The sequence below is a fragment of the Megalops cyprinoides genome, chromosome 15 (genome assembly GCF_013368585.1).
Source record: "Megalops cyprinoides isolate fMegCyp1 chromosome 15, fMegCyp1.pri, whole genome shotgun sequence".
Lineage (NCBI taxonomy): Eukaryota > Metazoa > Chordata > Actinopteri > Elopiformes > Megalopidae > Megalops > Megalops cyprinoides.
This window is the reverse complement of record NC_050597.1, coordinates 10280048-10303430: the sequence shown is the minus strand read 5'-3', so window position 1 is coordinate 10303430 and position 23383 is coordinate 10280048. Positions and strand designations below refer to the sequence as shown.

Below are 23383 nucleotides of genomic sequence, written 5' to 3'. Positions count from 1 at the left end.
GTACATGGGAGAGAAAGGAGTCGAACACTGTGATAGTGAGCAGCTAGCCCTAAGCAGGATCCTTACAGACACACAGATCCAAGCCTGTCTCCGCTGTGGCTGAGATCCTTCAGGCCAGGAATAACAATCTTGGTGAAATTTTGGTGGTTAAATCTGGTGGCGGTTATGGGCAGAAAACATAAACCTTCCCAGGAAAATTGTCATAAGGGCTCCACGTCTCCACCCAACACACAACCCCCCCCCCCCACCCACCCAACAACCCAACCACCCACCCCCCCCACCACCCCTCCCCCTGATAGATGAGTGATTTCTGAGGAATAAGTAGCAGAACAGAAGAGAAGAGGTGAGAGAGAGAAGGATGGATACATAGTCGGGGGTGAATGGTGGTGAGGGACCGATGTGGAGTTTATCTAACAGTGACCCCCAGCTTCTCCAGAACACGCATGCCCTTCTCCTGGTACTCCTGGCGCGTCAGCCAGAAGTTGTCCTTGTCTTTCATGATGTCAGCCAACACCGCCCCACCCAGGAATACCATGTGCTTGCGCCGAGGAGGATCTTCAATCCGGATCTTGAATTTCTGCAAGGGGGGGAAATACACACACACACACACACACACACACACACACACACACACACACACACACACACACAAAGAAGAGAAGTGAGAGTGTACACAAGGCACCATTTTTTATTTCCATGTTCCACTTTAGTGCAAGCTTACATAGTAACATGTCAAGTAATTTCTGCCACGTCTTCCATTTGCCCCAGTCTCACACTTTCAGCCTTTCCACAACAACGCGACCGTAAAATTTTGTCAAAACACAGAGCCTTCCCCAGACCAACTTCTTAAGAGGAAGCAGAAGGGTACAGAGGAAAAAGCTAAAGGAATCACCTCATACAACGAGCAAATTAAAACCATAAACACTTTTTCCAAAAAGCCATCCAACTCAGCATTTATTTAGCTGGCCCATACATTACTCTAAAGGAGTCCTGTGTTGATGCAGAAAAGACACTGGTTAGGAGCTCACTGGAGTCTGTACATATTAAAATGAGATTTTAATTTCCCTTAAATGCGGCCGTCAGACAGACAGACACGCTACTTAACCTTATCTAGCGGTTCATCTGTAATTGATCATCTAAATATAGAACGCTGACAACCAGACCAATAACGTTTTCCAGGCTAAGGGCCAGGTATTAAATGAGACGGGGCTCTGCCTAGCTAACCCCAGCCTTCTTGCATGTGCGATCTACTCCGCTGAAAATGCATCCTTTGGAAAGTTTGTAATGTACTGTGTGTGTGGGGTGTATCTGCATCTGAATATTTTGACTCATAAACTCAGGGTCTGAAATTAGCAGATTTTATCTTTAATTTTCTCTCCTATTGTTAAAGTTGCCAGCTTGATAGTACGATCACTGGTTTGCTAAACTAGCTAAAGATGATTCATGTGTATTATTGATGAGCTGGAATCAAAAGTTGATATCTAATAACAGAATAACATTCTGCAAAGTAATATTTGTACACTGGATGAAAACAAAGGCATGTTCCTGTGAAACACTTACAGGAATGAAAAGCATTGTTCATTGGGGATGATAAATGTCAGTTGTAATGCGAGAATCTCAACGAGAGCTGACCCAGAATAATACCCTAACTTGTTTCTGGGGTTTTGTTTAATTTACTGGTTAATGACAAATTGTCTAGGGAAGAAGTTCAAACAGACGTGCTCGCTTTGAATTAAATTTGTCATTACCTTATCTGTCAATATTAATATAAGATAAATTAAAAAAAAAAAAAAAAAAAAAAACATACCAGTTGCGATTTTGCACAACAGCTCAGTACAATTATATATTTTTTTAAATGCAATAAATTATCTTGGCTTGTGAATAATCCAACTAGCTGGTGAATTTACCATCTACCAGCCACCTTGGCTGGTGGACCAAAACTTTATTTCAGACCTGTTATTTCAGCTGTTTACAAAGAGCTCTGTTTCCACCTAGTGGCTATAACACAACATTGCCCTGTTCACATTTTGGATTGTATGTCAATGTTTAAACCTGCCACCTAGTCACCATAAAAAAAAAAAAAAAAAACAAGTGTCCTTCACTACTCACTTGCTGACAGTCTCCCCCAAAGTAGTAAAAATACCTTTCTTTTATACTAGCTGGCCCTAATAAGACTAGCCAAACTAGCCACATACCTTAAAATGTCTGCCATTTCACTTATTTTATATAACAAGCACAATTTAGGTTAAGAAAGGCTTTGGGACATTGTTGTCTTTTAAGTGTGATAGAAAAGAAAATAGTCTTTTAAGTGTGTCTAAAGTTTGCATTTGGGTAGACAAGCTTCAATAGTAACTGTTGCACTGGCTGGTATTAACAAGACTAGCTGAAGTCAACACATACCCTAAAGTGTCTGCCATTTTTCCTCATTTCTATAAAACATTGAAAGTTTACCAACGTTGTCCAGAAAAGTATTGTGTCAAACAGTCTGCATTTGGGCTGGAAGGGAGCTTCAGCACCGGTAGGCACCGTAGGCTGTACTTACCGAGAGTTTGTCCACGTCTCCCTTCAACACGCGCTCCAGGTAGAGCTGCTTCAGCTCCCGCTCCAGCCGGGAGGGCAGGCCCGGGTACATGGTGGAGCCCCCCGAAAGCACGATGTGTTTGTAGAACTCCGCCCTGCAGAGGGGGCACGGTATCGCACGGGCAGGGTCAGAACACAGAGCACTGCACCCTTACACAGCAGCTACTCACTACACAGTCAACAAAGCATCTTTCATTACATTACATTACTGGCACTTAGCAGATGCCCTTATCCAGAAGGACTTAGATAGGTTACAATTTTTAACATGTTACCCATTTATACAGCTGGATATTAACTGAGGCAATTCTGGGTTAAGTACCTTGCTCAAGGGTACAACGGCAGTGCCCCAACAGGGAATCGAACCGGCAACCTTTTGGTTATGAGGCCTGAGCATCTTTCATGCAGTGTTCGTGGCAGCAGCGTGGTGTGGGTAGGAAACCGGCAAAAACCTAGTTTCAAATCCAAGGTAACACACTGCTGTTGCGTCCTTGACCGGGGCACCTAACCTCAGCTGCTTCAGTAAATGTATAACACAAAGCACTAACACATAACATTTAGAGGTTGTTTTGCTGACAGTGCACAGAAAGCTACGGTCAGGTTAGGCATAATTTAAGTCCTAGGGGAGAGAGTGCCCTGATCACATGACCCAGCTGACTGTGTACAGGAGTGGAGCATTACCTGGTGTCGATATCAGCTGCCTGGATGGTGTTGAAGAGCAGCTCAGCCACGCCCACCCCCTCTACATTGATTAGATGGGGCTGGAACAGCGCCTCCGGGGCCTCGAACCTCTCCCCTCCTACCTTGATGACCCTGCCATCTGGGAGCTGCGAACAGAGGTCATTCATGGGTGTCATTATGAGACTGTATCTTGGGGGCAGACTTTCACAAGAGGGTCTCTACAGTAGTGGCTCTGATATTAAAATCACCTTGGGGCTGTGACCAATGAGATACATTACAGTATCGGGTAAAATGGCCTTTTCCTGCTGCATAATATGAACACATGTTATGTTATGTTATGTGACTCCTATCAGTTATAACACACGTTCATACTATGAGCAAGAAAAGGCCTTTCTACGCTTTAGTTCCCCTGTAACTGACTAATAATGAATAATGTGAATAGTTATAACAACCACCACCCCCTTGCCTCCTGATAACAGCTACCTGTGTGCACTGTAGAGTAGCACTATTGTGAAACAGCACGTCTTAATGGCACATATTGGCCACATCCATCTATAATGACTGAACTCGGTTTAAAGAAAATCAGGGAACATTGTGTGGGACTGGGAGCGCATAAAGAGCCCATTGAAGGCTCAATGTCTGGGGTCCAGAGGCGGAAACAGAAATCAGGTCAGCGGTGTGCAGGACCCTGGCCACGCAGGAAACGACGTTGCATGCTGGGTAAGCTCGCCCCGCAGCCACAGTGCGCTCCTTGTTTTGCCCACTTTCTGTCTCTCGCGTCTTAAGTGCTTTGCAAAGAGAAATCAAACCGCACGAGGAAAATTCTCTTCCACGCTCTGAATCGCAGGGAGCCTCTCGGTCAGCGAGAGTTTGGGCCGCCACACACCCCCGGGGGACCGGAAGTCTCTGGCCTGAGCGTGAGCGTCCAATGAGCAAACACGTGTGGGACTGCACACTGGATGGGGGGGGGGGCAAAAGACCAATCCTAGCTGGTCAGCTGGCTCTAAAGCATATGGTTCTAAGGAAATGGAGCATGAGGCCCCAGCTCTAGCTTTAAATACTACTCAGGACTCCACTCTCCTTGTGCCTGCCCTGCTCCCCCATACAGCTGTCTCCGTGCCTGCCCCTCCATCTGAGGCCTCTGCTGTCAGTCAGCAGTGGTTCTGACCACATGACGCTGCAGACTCTGCTAAACTTGCCGGTCAGGATCTAGTGTATACAGAGCCGCCTTTCTTTTCAGCGATTTAATGAGGGGACCGGAACTGTCTCAGGCAGTGGCCACTGCTGCCATCTACAGGAGGCTCAGCAGAATGCTCAAATTACTTCCATTTCATCAGGGGGTACTCACTTCCTTCCTTTGGGTCTCTTAACACTACAACAGAACGTTTATAGTTCTAATATGATTTTGTACATGTGCAAACTTGTACAAACTGCAAAAAAAAATAAAGAATACTGTGCCGTCTATGTAGGAATGGGCAACTTCTGGGAATAACTAATAACTTGGTTAAAATGACGGACTCTGCTCCGTTTCCATAAGGAGGATTCTGGGCTACTCTCCCTGCGTCTCTGGGACGGGGCGGGACTTACCGTGTAGGACTCCACCAGCACCGTGGTCTCCAGCGCCAGCTTCTGCTCCTGCTCGATGTTGTAGCCCACGTAGCACAGCTTCTCCTTCATCATGCGTACCGTTTCGAAGTCTGCCGAGTGGTTGAAGGCGTAGCCCCTCAACAACAGCAGCTGCACAGGGGAGAGAAACGGCTTTACTGCCAGCATCAGCCAATGGGGAAAAAGGAGGATATTTCAGCACAAAAGTCATATCAAGTCAGTAGTAATCTAGTATAGTGGTAAGCAGCAGGACTCAAACAAAAGGTTACCGGTTTGATTCCCCACCAGGGCACTGCTGTTGTACCCTTGGGCAAGGTACTTAACCCAGAATTGCCTCAGCAAATATCCAGCTGTATAAATGAGTGACATGTAAAAAACTTCAACCTATCTAAGTCGCTCTGGATAAGGGCATTTTCTAAATGCCAATAATGTGAAGTAAGGTAAAGTCATGTTCCCAGTGAAAATTTCATGTCCGGACCTCTGTAGGCACACACTATCGATTGTTAGTGGTACAAAAGACCAACCGTGTAGGGAAACTACCATTATCAGTTTTGTCATCTGTTACACATTGTTGAAGTACTCTCATAACGGGCAGACTGCCACACAGAAAGGTGTACGGAAGTATGAGCACAGACACATGCACATCCACATATCTACAAAGACAGAGACAGAGACAGATACACAGAGTGGCACAGACGGTCACAGAGCCCAGCAGGTCAGGTAAGAGGAGTGCACCTTGATGAGGTAGCGAGTGATGTCCCTCCCCGCGATGTCCAGTCGTCGGGTGAGATGGGGCAAGGAGAAGCCCTCGTAAACGGGACAGATGTGGGTGACGCCATCGCCCGAGTCTACCACCACGCCCGTCAGCAGACCTGAACACCAGCCACAAGACAGACACTGAGGCACTGTGGAACAACCTGTGGACTGTGGACTACTGAATGTGAATCTGTCAGATCCTTTCAATAACCATCCACCACAGACAAAAGGAGGACGCGTGCCCTTAAATAGAATGTTACACAATATGATTCCATTAGGGTTCATCCACATCACATGGAAAAATGACAGACATTAATCCACACGATTTACAGAGTTTGTTTCTGTAAAACTAATACAGCCACTAGGTGGCACTACACAACTTAGAAACAAAATCATTCTCTCTAAAATTACAAGGTCAATCATGGTGGTAAAATGGCAGACATGCAAGAGAATTTTATGTGTAGGGGTTCTGTAACTGGCAGGTGGCACAGACTTTCCCACCAGGTTTTATGCAAAAGCGCTCATATAAAATTAAAGAGCTGAACTGTAATATTTATTCTCAAGATTTCAAATTTAAATGTAATTTGTAATTTATATTGCTCATTAACTGCTTGTCTGTATAGCTAAACCAAGGCAACATTGTGTGAATTTTGCCATCTTCGGATTTTGGAACCCCTCACATACTGCTGTTCAGTTTATCTGCAACTTCTCTCCAGCTCCCATCAGTCTCAGTACAGTCACATGACTGCTAACCACTGGCATTGGGACAACCTTGCGTCTTTTCTAGCTCGAGGAATTTCTCTGCAAGGACCAGGTTCTATGCTAAAGCCCTGCTCTTCACCATTATTGTCCAATTTGTTCAGCTTGCCGTTAGTTCTCACAATCTACTGCAAGAGCTCATGGGTGTTCACCTCTTGGTGCCTCTACCTCTTCACAATTACGCCCCGTTGGGGCTGTTAGATTTTCATCCTAGTATGGTCAGGAACTCCTAAAGAAAATTACCAGGGAGCGGCCAACCCTCTCCCACTGACTAAATCACCCCACAAAAAGAGACATCCCAATTCTGAGCTGCAATCTCCAGACTTCAAGCTAATCACTCCAGAAAATGGTTGGGAGGTTATACAATGAGGTAAATCAAATACATTTTGTTATTATTATTGTATTGATCAGCATTGTTGGCAAACTGAACACAGCACGTGAAATTACCGTAAGTATTTCCTAGCCTTGACAAAATGGCATGAAAGATTTATTAAGTTGGGAGCAGCTTGTCCTAAGTTTCCATGGCAGTGCAGAAAGGAGAAGGTGACCTACCTTGAGCATAGAGTGTCAGCACGGCCTGGATGGCAATGTAAACCCCTGAGAACTGATATGTCTCGAACATCACCTGCAGGATGGAGAGGATGTGAAAGAGGACATCAGAACAAGTATAAACAGCAAACAATCCATCCAAACCTGGGATAAAAAGATGCTGACAGTTTGAGTGTGCATTTCCGGTGGGGCCCATCTGAAGATGTGTCCAAACGTGAGTGTGAGTACCATGTGCCGCACTGCGGACACAACTCAGGAGGTGCATCCATGGCTGCTGAGATCAGTGAGTGTGGAGCTAACAGAGGCAGGCAGAGGGGTGGATGGGACACAGAGGGGTCAGACAGCTTCTACCCTGAAGCACTCAGCATGGCTCCACTCAGCTCAACGGCTACACACAACACAGGGTCTGCATCATTTATGACAGCAGCTCAGGGGCCCACAGTGAGCAGTGTGTGTGTGTGTGTGTGTGTGTGTGTGTGTGTGTGTGTGTGTGTGTGTGTGTGTGCGTCTTTGTGTGAGAGAATATTAGTGTCAGCGTATGTCAAGACATACACAACAAGGAGGGTACAGCAATCTTTGAAGGTGATATAGTATATATTCAGGAGGTTTAAAATGAGTTTTTCCACTAAACAATCTCCAAACCAGAATGTACTATGAAAGCAGAGAGGTTTTCCTGGAAGAGCCCCTTATCCGTATCCTGACAGTGAGCTCTGCCAGATGCAAATGCCTCTCCTCAGGAAACAGTGAGAGTGATCCACCGAGCCCATGCACTCACAAGGCAAGGGTCAGGAGACCAGGGGGATCACACTGCCGCACGCACACACACACACACGCACACATGCCCTGCAGCTCAAAAAGCGCTCAAGACATTCCGAGCAGCATCTATGCCACTGTCATACTCTACAAACAATTACTGCAGCTTGCCTGAACATGATGCTATCTGTGTCACTACTGTCAATGTGTACCAAGTTGAAACCACTCATTGCATAAATCAAAAGTGATGAGGTTGTGTAGAATATTCCAAAAACTTTAAGTATAAGAGTTAACTATAAGAGTAAAAAGGCTTGTAACTGGATATGTAATCAGCGAGTTGTGGGTTCAGTTCTCAGTTGGGGGCACTGCCACTGTACCATTCAGTAAACCATTTAACCTAAATTGTTCAGGTGAATCATGAGACAGCCCCCAGATTCCTGTGTGGGGCCACAGTGAGAGCTATTTGTGTGTACGTTAACACAGCCCGTACCTCGATGATCTTCTCACGGTTCTTAGTGGGGTTCATGGGGGGCTCTGTAAGGAGGATCTTGCAGTTGCGGGAGTCGATGTTGAGCTTCTCGGGCCCGAAGGTGTAGTCCCACAGGTGCTTCATGTCGTCCCAGTTTCGCACAATGCCATTCTCCATGGGATAGTTCACCTCCAGCATAGACCTCAGCTCGCTTGCCTCATCCCCCACCATCAGGTCCTGAGAGGTCAGAGGTCAGAGGTTAAAGCTTAAGCCACGCATCAGCCCTCAGTCGCTGCAATGATGGGCCACTCTTTGCCAGCCAGTGGGGCTAATGGCATTCTCAGTTACAACTGGTTAATATCCGTTTAATGCAATTATGTCTGAGGAATCTGCCACTGCCCAATTGCACATTAGCATTAGAGCACCTCCTCTTAATCCCCCTGCATGCATTAATTGCTGGATCTGTCTGAGCAGACAGTCCAGTGAACATTTTTGGAAAATGATATGCTAAAACAGGTAAAGTGGGGCTGGATCGGACCGAGTCGCACAGTAAGTGACGTCATACAGGCCAGTACAATACCTGAAGACATCTGGGGCAAGACGTCTGAAATGAAACTTGAAAGAACTGACTGGAGAACTGTTCAGAATTAACACAACAGTGATCCAGGGAAAGGAGTATCAATATCTGAAAGAACTGTCACATGAAATGGCTTCTATAACTAGGTGGCATTAGCGGTGTACTGATTTTATCAAAACACTTAACTAAAATGAAATTTAATGTTTCGCGCATTTAAATTTGGTATGTTATGTGAAAATAATGATAAAACAAGGGCTTTAAGTCCTTTATACAACAAAACATAAGTATAAGCATGGAGAATACATCAGAATGTGAGCCCACACCATCAGAGGACTGAATAAACTTCAGTGTGGATGCCATAACATATATAATACTGCTCAGAAACTGGCCACTTGCACTAAGGACTCATCAATTACTGTCACCCACACCCAGCTCTGACAGGGAACTGAATTGATGGTGCATCCATTATAGCCCCACAGCAAGTGCAAACATGGTGCATTTAGCAGCTATTCGGCACACACACTGAGAACCTTGAAGACAGTCTCCAAACACTTGAGACTGTGGCCAGCGATTACCCAGCATGCACAAACAGGAGATTCCCATGCATTTTGCCCTGTTAGTAATAATCGATCATTCCTAGTCACACATTCAACATTTTATGATGCTGTTCCCCTTTTAAAACCTTTCTTCCTGCACCAGGGGGGGCTCTTGCTGTGCTTTTCTCTCAACTTGTGAAAACCAGTCTGCTCTGGTGAGAGTTTCATGTCTGCAGACACCACTCTATCCAGTTAGACCCATTCAGTCCTATCTACGTTTGGCTGGCACCTACTGTAGGATGGCTCTCTGGGGAAATCACCAGTGGTGTGTCTTACAGACAATTATGTATTAAAGTGGACATCTCTTTGGAACATGGAATTAATGTGACTGCTTTTTTGGAAATAGAAAGGAACAATGAGCTTCTCAACAAACAATCCAGAGCAGCAGGGTATCTCAGTGTAGAGCACAGCATATGGCCACAGCTGTTGCCTGCATGTGTACATGCATTTTACAGATAAAGACTGCACCATATGGCTTAGCGAACAAAAACCCCAGCACTCACACGCGTTTCAAATGAGGAACAGCCATCCCTGAAGTTAGCGGTCTCACGAATTTACTGGCTAGCAAATTTCCAAATTCAAACTCACTGTACAGCAACAAACTCCATCTTTTTTTGCAATCCAACACAGCGCTGTGATCGTTTCCTTCAATAACCTGTGGTCACAAGTTGGCACTAGAGTTCTGTTAGCAAGCATATCTTCCCACTACAGCTGGAGAACATCGTGAAAACAGTCAAGGAAGTCTCACACTGAAAACACACAGGGACATCTAAAACTGCACACAACTGAGCGTAAGTTACATTTTATTTTCAGAGCTATAATTTTACCAGCCCCTACGTTTTACCATTTTATCATGAAGTCTTTGATGTTGCCAAAAAAATTTGATGTTCTTCAGAAACAGAGAGCACAATAAAAATCGCCTAAAAAGGAGTGTCTGGCTCCTTGCCAAATTTGACTATGGTTTGCTTGGGATAGACTCATAAATAAAGACCTGACAGGCACATTTTTTTGCTGAAGCTGCACGTTCTGACTGGTCTTGTGCACAAGAAGTGATGAGAACACATGGGCCTCCGATGTACTTAACTCCACGCTGCATACAACATTACAGTGGACCAGCCCTGTGCACCTATTGCCCCAGAGACACCATAAAAAAAAAAATCACTCAACTACCCTATACTCTTGTGATGGCTGCATGGACTTGGAAGCTACTTTGGTGGCTTGATCCTCATTCCAGCAGGAAGTTCTGCCCTCTTCTGATCACTAGCCATCTTTGAACCAGGGAGAGCATAGGTCTCTTAATCAGGTGGATTAGTGATTTGGGTGGGCCCAGTGGAAATCATAGGTCAATACAGAGGAGGCTTCTGGTACAGGGTTCAGAGGATATTTTAAGTCCGCTTAAACAGTCAGTGTCGCAGTTTCCCTTAATTATCTTTACTTCTGCTTAATCATTTTAGGAGTCGAAAAGGGGAACCTTTGCTGTCTGGTTTGGAGGACTGACGGTCGTGTTCTGTGCCAGAGATCTCACTGTTTAGAATCACGTTTTACCTTTGTCGACAAGCTCAGCGCTGACTAGCCTTCAAGTAACCCATATATAATCTTAATATATGAATAAGCCAGGTGACAGAAACAGAGAGAAACCCAAAATGAAAAGAAACCGATTCAGATGTTAGAGGAAGACATTCTTTCATCACGGCAAACTTTTCAAAAGTAACAGGAAGAGAGAGAAGGAACAAAACCCATTCACACAAACTCAAACTGAAACACAACCCAAAAAGAAGAATAAGACAGAAAAAAATAAAAAATAAAGAATTGTTACTTCTTTACAGAGGAAGACTAAGCACAGCAATACTCTCTCTTGGCCAAGCAAATACAGGAAGGAGCACACGCCAAACCACACTTACCATCTTTTTGTAATTCTACATCAACAGGTGAAGAAAGAGGGGGAAGAGAAGATAAAGAGCAGAAGGTCAGAGAGGAAGTAGAAAGAGGTGGACAGTCCAGAAGGGGTCAGGTCCCTGGCCAGCACTGAGGACACACTGCTATACTCTCCTGAACAGAACTTGTGTGGTGATGAGGGGAGCTGGATCTTTCAACTCCAAACATGACAAACCTGTCTACTTCACTTTTCAAGTAGACCAAATATCAGCCCAGTGGTGAAGGTGTGGGTGTTCTGTTTAAACCCAGTATTAATGATTTATTTTTTTCATGCATTATGAATTATTAATACTGAGCTCAGCACTGGCATAGATGGCTTTCAATCATCTGTCTGCCATTTGTCCATTTCTTGACCAGAAGCAGAAGATTAACAAAAGGACACATGGAAAGGGGGCTACAAAGCTAACAAGGCTAAAAGTTAATTATTCGTTACAAAACGTTCATCGGTGAGAAATCCTGACACAATAAACAAATGAACTTTTCAACACCTGGTTTCAAAGTACCTGGCTCTAGGGCCTGAAGATGTCTCCTACAAACTGCATGAATAAATAGCAAAGTCACTCAGACACAGAGAAAACATGGCGAACTTGATACAAGGTTCACAAGAGGAAGACTACTAAAGCACTACTTCAGTGCTAATCACGGTCTGCAACATGACTGAAAGTAGAGGCATGCCTTACTATTGACAATGTGGCAACATTGCAGCGGTCAGACAAATAGCCACTCTGCTGTGCGAGACACGAAAACAGCTGCAAACACAGACACATTTCCATTGTGTGGACAGTCACACAACTGTAAAATGGCAAATGTGACAGGTTTTTCTCCACAGCTTCACACAGCAGTGCCCACCGTGCCCGTCACCTCAGCAGGTGAATTCCAGCAAAAGCATCTGGAGAGTGTCACTGCTTAATGCACACCCGACAATTGCAAGTGCAGAGGGAGGAGGGAGCATGAGCAAAAAGGCAAGAAAGAAAAAGATGGAAAGAGGAAGCAAACAGGCTACCAGGATAAGAACTGTGGTCTCTGAACAAGGCCTACATGAGAAATGAAGAAGGCCTCTGGGGGCCTGTGTGATCAGGGCGGGAGAGCTTTACCTTGATCTCGATGTTGCCCACTTTGGCTGTGGAGCGGATGATTGGCCGGCCCACCAGGGCAGGGAAGATGTGCTCGGGGAAGTTGGAGCCAGCATAGCCGCACTTTACAAACTGTGGAGGAGAGAGGAGACACAGAGGGGAAAGGGGAAAGGGAGGAGAAAGATACACACAGAGGGAGAGGTGAGAGAGTCGGTCAGAAGGCACACAGAGGCTGGAAATACTGGATCTTTCATGACAATGAGATATGCATCTTTTATCCAGCTACATTCCCTGGGGAGGCAGTACAAACTAAAGGAACTACACTCTAAAGGACCTACACAAAGCTACGTGTTCAACTCCCGGATAAGGAACCGTGATTGTACCTTCCCTTGAAAAATAATAAGACATGCATGTAGGAAGACATGCAAGCACGTTAGCTATCTATGTAGCCCAGAATAAGGGTGTCTGTTTGGTTAATAAATAATATACATAATCTTATGACCAAATTTCTCCCCCATTGTGTTCTATTGCCCTGAGGAAAATGCTTCTCATTCTCTGGACATCTTTCACATAGAATGTAATGTAGAAGACTGAATAGTGCACAATGCTTTTGTAAGTGGCTTTTAACTCCATTTAGATGCATCAGGAAGGCAAACACCACACTCTGCTACAGCCTAATCAATAATGATATGAACCCATAATATACTTTCACTGACCAACCCCACAGACATTTCTGTCTGGAGCAAACCTTAACTGAAAATATTCATTTGAGGGGAAATTACAATTCACATAGTCCAGACTGTCTTGTTAAAAAAAAAAAAAAAACCTTGCATACAGAAATATTTTATTGCACAAAACAACAGATTGGTGTGACAGCTATCTAGCATGAACTGGTTATTTTAAGCAACATGCAAAAAATTATGAATGTTCTTCCCACAACCCACCAAACTCCTCAGTACAAATTCCTATAATGTTACAAAAGCAACAAGCAGTCTTAATGCTTAGGCAATGTACTAGCCCTAGCCCTAGGTGTCTGCTCACACAGAGGAAGCTTAATCAGCTTCTACAACAAACACATCCCACCACTGGCTAATACATCCATCTCATGTGGGCCAGAAATGATGAATGGTCTCACAAACATAGACCTATGTGCACTATACACCATCGGTGCGCATTAAAAACCGCTTCTTTCCCCAGTCATATGATGCTTGGTTGTTAGGATAAGGAATTATGAAAAGGAAGTACACTGGGGATGGAAACGCCCTGCAGCCACAAGAGCAGTCTTCGACTTCTTTAGTTTCTGAGCTGACAAGCATCAGGAGCTCGATATTCCAGAGAACATCCCCATACATTCTGAATGACTGGTCAGAACCAATCGTTTTGTCAAACTGAACAAGGAATTCAACACACATATGGAATTGCAATGACACCAGACCAGTTCTGAGGTTGACCAGAGGCAACGGCAGAGCCAAGAAAAGCTCATTTGACCCCAAACCCGAGACAGTCTGAGTCACCCACTTGCAACTTCTCTGCACCAAAAAATACTTGATGTGAAGTCTATAAATAAAACCCTGCGGAAGTGGCAGCAGTTTAAATTATACCTTCCTCTTCATTTACAAACTGCAGCCGGGGCTCCCTGGACAGACACTGTGGGTTGAGAGCTGGTCTCACTTATCTCTGACTCATCATTTGAGGTCTGCATCAGCAAGCACTTTTTACACTGCTAACACTAAACCAACATCCTTCTGGCTGCTTGGAAAAATACTCTTGCCCTTGCAAGGTAATGTGCACCAAAAACCAGAAACTTTTTCTACACAGTCTTTGATGCCAGAATGTCATAAAAGAAAGCTCGTACAGATTTTGTTTCTGAGCTGAGTCTCCCCAGATGGTCTGCATGTGCTATACCTACACAGACTTCAAAAGAACCATAATTGCATGGCACAGCACAGCTCTTTTACAGTGATCAGTTCACATGCTGAAAACAACTTGACTTTCGTCATATCACTGTTTTGTTTTTGTTTTTTGTTTTTTTTTTTGGTAGGTGAGTTCATCACAATTTACAGGTGTGTTTAAGTGAAACTCTTAATAAAATCATTACCCAATACATGCTTCAACACATGCCATTGATACACAGAAGATCAACGAAGACTACTTCATAAAATTTGAGAGAAGATACTGTTGTGTCCCAGAAAAACAGTACGAGTTACACTAGGTCGCCCTGTCCTATTTAGCACCCCGAACACACCTGACGAGGCCCTATCTTTGGCTACTATGGATTTAAAAAGATTTCCGTGGTCCAGATTTGAGGTAAAGCACTAAAACGTCATGTTTCAAATCTATATTCAAAGCCTAAAAATTAGCACATGCTATTGGGAATGTAAATATGTATTGATTTCCACTATAGCTCCCTTTTTTACATTGTCCCTATCCACTACACATGTGCATTTTTTACTAATTCACATTACTGTTATTACTGCAGTTTCCTGTCAACTGTTAAGCGTGAGATAATCACACGGGACGCAGATCTCTCGCGATAAATATTAATGTCATTGACAAGCGTTCATCTTGAGCTACACCTGGCCGCCATAGCTAGCTAACATTAGCTAACCACCTGCACTCAATATTCTGTATGTTTTGTGGTGGTATTAAGATTGTAAAATAGCCAGCTAACTTTGGTCTGCTACCCATGCACTGTCGTGGCGCGAAGAGAAGTTAGCTGCATGTTCGTTGTATGACGAACACAATAATGCATGAGATACAGTAACATCAAGGTACATCTGAAAATACAGCTACGGAAATAAATTATGTGGAAGCAATCATGGCTAATGTGGCGCGGGACTAAAAACCGTTCCTAGGTGTTAGCTGTACGATAGCTAACAGCCACAACTAGAAAACTCTTGTATGACGGACTTGGAAGAAAGTACAACAGTAGCGGGGGATTGTCTGAGAAGTGAAAATGAAAACCCGTACCCCGGTGGCTTTCTAGATCTACTTAGCTACCAGATAGGTAGCCCCATCTTAATCATAGTCCCGAATTATAGCGCGCCTGTATTGGTGTCAATTTGGGACATGGCCAGCAAACCACATCATGCCAGGTCCAAAACAGGTCGCAGTAGACAGTCTCGGACATACAAAAGGAGCCTCTTGAATGAGACAGCCAGCAATCGGATTTGATTATCTGTACCTTGTTCGTCCTTTTCCATTCATAAAAATCGTGCCATGTACAATTATTCGTAGCTATATAGTTAGTGATATGGCTATCTGCAGTAGCTAGCTAAAACGCTAACTGCTACTTGACCAGTCAGTCCCGCTAGTTTCTTAGTCTGAGCAGCAAATCTTTAATCCAGGAAATGTCACTGAAGCGGTACCCAGCCAGCTACCTACGCCTTAGTCGGACGTAGCTGGGGCTAACTGGCTACTACTAACAAGGCTAGTTACCTATATTGCCAGACAAGGTGTGTTCGAACTAATCTTAGCCAACTATCTTGCTACCTACCACTTCCTCAACCAAGATTTGCATATTTAGCTTGTTAATTAGCTGTTGTGGAAAATATCTAGTAAAGGCACTAGCGCCCAATCAGATTCTATGAGTTAGCTTGATAGCTTCCCGGGGATAATAGCTAGCTAATCTTATCGCGCTCCAGCTACCTAACTAACGGTAGCTAGCTACAGGATAGTAAGATATTAATAAATCAGGGAGATCTTAAAATAAATTAATTCTCTTAGCTAGCTATTTACCTTGCTAGAGACTGAAACAACCCACCAGAATTGTCCGTTAGGTATGGTAACACTGTGCTAACATGGCTAGCTGTGACCATGGCAAGCGATGACTACATTTATAGCTAGAGCATGCACAATGCCAGCTCCAGCACCCATAATAAGCGGCGGCGGCGGCAGGTTCACAACATCAAGAGCGTGGAGGACATTCAACTGCGGCATTTCCAGTATTATGCACATGTCTTTTAGCTTAGCGCCACGTAATGCCATCGGTGCATTTGAAGAATACATAATTGACAAGCTGACAGACACACATTCCTTTGCCTACCCACCCAGTTAGCCACTCTTTACTTCCTGTTTCAGGGAAAAAATCTTTCCTCGCAATCAAAAATAACCTTGGGTAAACCCGGGGCGACTGATGATCAGCGGCAGAGAGCGTTCTGCCCTAAGACTTACCCCGGTTCCATTGTCACAAACCACCACTTTCCTTCCCTGACTATCCATTTTATAAAATCCAGGAACCTGCAGACCTCTCCTCCTCAACTTTCTTCGCCGAGCCGGAAATCACACCCCGGCTCCCGGAAAGGGCTTTTTCCGGTATGTATGACATGTGACCCTCCCTTCCACGTTACTCTCCGCCTACATACCAGAATACAGACTTGAACGTTAACCAATCGCGTACTTAAAAATATGTTAACTTTGTTTCTATTTGATAAGTGCGGCGGACGGCAATATTTCATATCCAATCATGTTTTAAGTCTGAGGTTCTCATGGGAGGTGGGACATTTTCTCAATGAGCAAAAGATGGTTGTTGTCAGCCCTTCAAACACTGAAAAGGGTGTGTGTACTTTTTGTCAGGGTAACGGTTGTTACTGGGTATAAGAATAACAGAATACAAATTCAAATAACGTTATTTGTACTTTAAAATTTCAGATATTGGTCTCGGTAAATTTGTAAAAAGACGTAAATGTTTTTTTTTCCAGGCAAATGAGTCATCTGTGTGCTTTGCTAACAGCTAATTTGCTTCATCTAGTAATTAACTAATATGGCGTGTATGTTGAAAATATTTCATACATATTTTTTATGGGTAATCATCTCATTTCTAGTTTTTGGTTTTGGCCTTAGGCTATTCCACAGCGCAGTGAAGCGCTCGTACCACTCTTGTACAGTGCGAAGCTTAAATATTTCCTAGAGGATTGATTGATTAGTTCCTTCATCACGGACTGAAATACTGTGTATAGCAGGATGTCAGGGGACCCAGCTAAAGAGAACCGCAGCTTTGAGTACATGGGCATTCTCACATTCCGGGAGAAAATTACATCATGCCTCTGACATTGTAGAAGCTGTTGCAGGTGAGCTGCACGATAACCTGAGGAGTGGGAGCAGGTTGTCCTGAGTAATGTCTGTTTATACACACAGAACAGGTTAAGGTCTTATTGGACTGCCAAAGTGACTTGATGAAATGAAAGAAGAGGAGTCTCAAGGTTCCAATAATTCTGCTAGAGTTCCTGAATGTTTAGACTGAGTGTAAATGCTATTTTGACCAAGACTCCAGTTAGACCCCCCCTTGATGCTAACTTTGCTGCTTTAACTTAAATGAGCAACAAGACAAAGTCCATTCCTGTGATTATGAAAAATATCTTAATAGTTTCTTTTGTCAGTTTGTTTCTTTTTGCTTTGGCATTACTGGTGCTGTGAAAACCCTTGCTTTTCACAGAACAGGATAAATTTCTCCATATGACAGCATGTCAACATTCTGTCAAAGTAGATGCATGCACGTGTCAGCAGTTTTGGCTTTCGAATGTATGTTCTTGCATGTGTAAGAGTGTGCCCATTGTGGATGTGTGCACTGCGTGATTGCTGTTCGCCGCCTTGGTGGAGGCACCAGTGCAAGTGTTACGCAAGGTGATGGACAGCAGTCCTCACAGCATGCCGGTGGGAGAGGGTGTGGAAGTCTTTGCCAGGGGTCAGGGCATCACCCTGGAGCACTACGGCAGCATTCTGACTGCAGATACAGTCAGTGCCTCTCAGGTGTCACTGCCCTCTTGCTGTGGGGAATTAATTATAGATAACATGAAAACAGGTTGAACAAGTTCATATTCACAGACTCACACTGAAGCAAGGGCTCTAGATAGATGAGTCGACTGAACTCTGTTTTAAGCATATTTGACTCTTTTAAAGTTCCGGCTCAGGTGAGATTCTGTTTGTTTATACATATACAGTACATGTATTTGCTTTCTTGATTTGTAGTGGGTAGTGACCGGTTATTTTTAAGATCCAGTTTGACCTGAGCTAGGGGCTGCTCTCCATTTTTTTTCCTTTCAGGTCATAGTTGTTTGTAAAGATAACCTGTTTTCTGTGGGGGAGAGAGGGAGAAGGAATGGTAGAGCTAGAAATCGATGGGGGAAAAATCATAGAAAATACATGCTGTCTAGAATCCAAATAGCTTCTAAGAACAGTGCCATTACAGCAACTGGATAAAGCAGTCCCCTGTCTATCTGTTCCCCTTTTTCCACTAGCATGCTGTACTCAGAAAATCTTGGTTTCCACTGCTGAGCAATCCTTTTGGCCCTGAAGGTATGTGGTGCTATTTCGAAAGGTACAGAGACTATGGGCAGAGTTGGCAAAGAATAACACTATTTGCCCTATTTCTCATGCAGCTCTATGGCAATCTCTACTGTGATATGCAAAAACTGGTTTACTGTAAAACGTGTGAATGCAGAGAAATGCTTCCAACCCCTTTATAGTAGTACATTACTGGTTTTCTGGTGATGCTTAGTGGGCAAATATTTCCAGTAATTCCTCCCAGGTCCTAAATTCTACAGTGGGGGTGTGTGTAGTGTTAAACAGGGAGGTTGTTTGCTGAAAGTGTGAATCAATGAGGAATCAATACAATTGTACCATGTGGAATGTACCGTGGAAGTGGATTATGTATCTTTGGAATGCCACAATTGTGTGGTCACTTCAATCTTACAATACATTTATTCTGTAATTATGTAATTAACTTTTTTAGACCAAACTTGATTTCCATGCCATGGTTTTAAAACAAATATGGACAATTAATATTTTCTTCAATATGTATTGTGTAGTAATTTCTGAAAAAGATCAAGTTTCAACATCAAGAATGGGAGAATCATAGAAGAACCAAGACTCATATTGATTATGAGCTTGTTCTTCTTCACAAATAATGAACACAGCAAGAGCTCAATCAGAAAAAAAGATGAACATGCCCTTGAAATTACTTGCAGTTGTCTGTTGAATTGTCTATTTCCAATTTGCCTGTGATAAGGCCCTCAGACCACATGGGGGAGCCCCTTGCATTTTCTACTTGTAAAAGCCACAGCGACATTCAGTCATTCAGCACTAGCATCACCCTACTGTACAAGGGATTTTAAATTCATCTTGTTCTTTGAACCATATTCTTGCTCTGACTTGCTCAGATCCAGCTTTGTTTCAGGGACTTTCCTTGTTAATGGTGTGTAAAAGTAACTGTGTACCTAACTTCTGAGAGAGATCAAACTGAATTTCTCATGTGGTTGAGAGCACAGTCCAGGGCTTACCTCACTTTCCCAAAGTTCACTATTTCAGCCCAAGCCATAGTGTCACCAACATTGTATTTGCTCTTTAGATGCTTATTTCTGTTATGTCTAGAAATGTATTACTCATTTAATGATTCTGCTGGCTTTTATTTGATTACATGCTGAATCTCCTCCTCTCCCTAATGGGTTGATTGCTCTGAATCTTAAGGGCAGCATTAAGTCATTCAATATGAAGTCATTGTGTCTTCACTTTGTGTCTCTTTCTGTGGTCCTGCTCCCTTTCAGTCTCCCCCTGCAGTGCTCTTTGAATTGTGGGTGCAGCAGTTGTACTGAAGATATGTCAGTACAGGCTTGCAAACATGGGGCTATTTTACCCTGCATGGGCTCCTCACCTGAAACGGTCTGAGAGGGATATTTTATGCAATAAATATCTTCCCAGTCTGGATGTGCCTGTATTATACAGGTCAACTTCATCACTTGCATTTCACTGAAACATTATTGAAACCGAAGCAAGGCGGGAATGAACATTCATACAAACAAACAAAAATAATACATTACACATACATAATGTAACCTTTGTAAGTCTCTCTGGATAAGAGCATCTGCTAAATGACAATAATGCAATGTGATGTAATACAGGACTACACTTATGTAACAGAGAAAGCAGTTTAAGTCCTAGAGCATGTGTCCAGTTGTTTAGAAGCAGAACCTGTTTGAAGGCTTGGCTCACCTGAGTTTCTGCTCTGTTCAACAGGTGTGTCCACATTGGGGGGCTCGTTTCAAAGCCCCAGGGAGGGTGGCTGTGTCCTGTATGCAGATTGTACAGATTGTACTCTCTGAGCTGTGCATGCAGAATGATAAGGGACAATTTTCAGTAAATGTGTAACTTCCATTAAGATGAAATTTTGTTGCTATGCAGTTATGACTGACCTTCCACAATATGCTTGTGATGGTGTTGTACATCACAGTATACATGGCAAAATTTAATATGAAGAGAAGTGTAAAGTGATGCTTAATGAGTAATTCTGTTCTTTACCATGAAAAACTGTCAAGGCTGCATAGTCATAACAGGTTCACTTTAAATTGTCTGCAGTAATTGACAAAATTATGGAGTTATTTCAGTGACCCAGAAATTGTCTGACCTGAATTTACAGCACAGTAGCCTGGAAGAAAATGAAATATTTAAGGCCTTCTCATCTAATCTTGCACTAAACCAAAATACATTGTTCTTGAGAATTAATGAAATATATTCATTTGATTTCATTTCAAAAACCAACAAGCTATGATTGCGAAACAATATTATATTCAAATCAGTCTGCATGTTTACATGAACATTAATCAAGCAAAATTATCCCATGCTACAAAATTAAGTGACGTGAGAAGGCCAGGGTGGGATGAATATGTGAAATAAATGGAAGTTAATAGGAATAAGGGAATGGATTTTTGTTTAACTCAAATTGTCCTATAGTCATCAGGTCAGTCATTTCTCTCCTGCTGTACTGTTTAGGACGGCCATAGGTTTGTGTACTAGTTTTTATCGTGGTTTTCGTCGATCTACTGACTTCTTTTGGCTGGAAGTGGCACAATCAGACAGGAACCAATCAGAGCCAGGAGGTTGAGTCTGCTGCTATCACTATGTTCTTTTTAGCACTGGGTCTGGGCCTCCCTTCCTGCAAAGGCTGGCTCTTAGGCCAATTGACTTATCCATTTATCATATGAAAGAAACAGATTAGGTTTAGAGCCCTGGATTAAGTAACAGATTCTTCCGATTTGTTTTAGTAATTTATCATCTAATTGGTCATTTTTTGTCTGTTTAGTCTGAATTTATTTAGTTTTATTTTACTTTTCTCTTCTCATCATACTACTGTCCATGTTTCCATGCTGCTCAACTGATGAAGCAAGTAACACTACTGTTGACAATGGTAAAACTAAAATGAGAAATACAGAATAATTAAAAATTAATACCTCTGCACTGGAAGAAAGAGGATTATGCTTAACTTGTGTGAATGTTCATTCTCCTTGCTCAGATGACATCATTGGGGAAGTGCATCCTGCAATGAATGTCCACCCACTGTAATACATTTATTGACTTCTAAAGCAAACAGCAGTGATTGGCTGCATGTGAGTATATCAGAGGATTACATTTGTCTCACTTCAGCACTCTGTGTGAGTGCAGAGGTTGATGTGAGACAAGTCTAGCATACAGTTACCTATTCCAAAATGGGGTTGCACAAAATGGAAAATTAAAAACATGTTATAATAAAAAAAAACCCATAAAAACAAGACTTTAAGCCTGTGGGAGGTGGAGACAATACATAAAACACACATCAGCCGTATCTTAGATTTGACCATTTGTTTCTCTTTCATCATGGGAATTCATCAATGGTAATTCTGTGAATTTCTTCTTCCAATAGATCTCTCTGCTGTTATTATTAGCTGTCATTTGTTTTGCATGGTGTTTGAGGAGGTGATCCTGGGAGTGATCCTGGCATAGGTTTGATGCATCTATGAGTCACGAGGTAGGAGCAGACCTGTGGACTTGTAAATCTCATTAAACACCTCCACCAGTCTGTGCAGGCCAGCTTTAATGGAGCAAAGCATTAACTGGACTAGTGCTGTTTACAGTGCATGCCTGCCTCTGTCCTATGGGGTCATCAATTGCCATGGTCTGCCATGCTGTGCTCCAGGACATCAGCAGGAGATCGGCTACCAAGAGAGGCTTTGAGATCAGCCTACTGGCCATGGCTGTGAAGATACTCTTTCTGCTCACTGTTCTGGGCTATTAAGCAGAATCTGTGGCCTTATCATTATGACTGTGGTTACTGCTCTAATTATGCCTTAAACTCAAACAGGTGCCCTTTTCTCTCACCAGACAAGGCTCTCAGTGGCCGGCATTTGAAAATTGAAAGTCAATTTCGAGGCAACCGGAGGTTGGAGGGGTGTGTACTGCCGACAATAATCGTTTGTCAGCCTGCCAAATTCATGAAATCTTGAACAGTGTTTGGGAAGTGTTTTCCTCCTGTTGTCGCTTGTATTGGAACTGACACAAACAGTGGCATATGGCTATCCTTATGTAGGAATTATTATTAAATGAATTATATGCAGAACTTTAGCCGCAGGACCCTGAGAAGATGGCTGGGGACAGCCCTGCAGAGAATTGACAATGACAATAATGACGGTGGCGAGACTGGGTCTAATCGTCAGTGTATCAGTGTGGGATATTCCCCACCTATCCATACCTCAACCAGTCCATAACTTGGTGAATACAATACCTGTGAATACAATACCCAATGAATTCACTTCACTTGCTTGTTTGCATTCATGTTGTGTCATCTGCTAGGGTTAACCAGCATGGAACACTAATTAGAATTTCACATGCAAGTTTTTTCTTGGAAAATTTACCATTCTCAGTATTTCAGAATGGGATATGCTTGTGCGCAGACTACCCTCAGGCTTACTCAGTCCTTTGAACCACCCTTGTGGTGGAAGATTGATGTCAACCCGCTCACTGAGACTCAATAACTCATTGAGTATATGTCACAGATGTTGCATTATCCTGCTGTGTTAACCATCATCCCTGTAAGATCAAATAAAAAGAGGTGTGTAATGATTAATGCATGCTCTTTTGAAAAGGTTAATAAGTGAATAGATAAGGTTTCAAAGTGTTGAAAAACTGGTTTCATCAAGCAATAGTTATGGCACCTTAGTAACTGCTGACCTCAAGCTTCCACAGCATGACATCATAAAATGAATATGGATAATTTGGTATTTCCAGATAATGAGGGTAAATGTATTCA

At 43.2% G+C, this 23383-nt stretch overlaps 1 protein-coding gene across 1 annotated transcript; it reads right to left on the bottom strand.

Moving 5' to 3' along the window:
* Window positions 1-294: 294 nt before the first annotated feature.
* LOC118790174 (actin-related protein 2-A) lies at window positions 295-16610 on the bottom strand. The gene is made up of 9 exons (XM_036547037.1): window positions 16504-16610; window positions 12352-12462; window positions 8171-8386; window positions 6931-7003; window positions 5599-5735; window positions 4846-4995; window positions 3259-3404; window positions 2543-2675; window positions 295-577 (listed from the first exon to the last, which is right to left on the bottom strand). Exons 1-9 carry the CDS (start codon window positions 16549-16551, stop codon window positions 407-409), a joined length of 1185 nt encoding a protein of 394 aa, XP_036402930.1. The 5' UTR covers window positions 16552-16610; the 3' UTR covers window positions 295-406.
* Between the last annotated feature and the right edge of the window lie 6773 nt (window positions 16611-23383).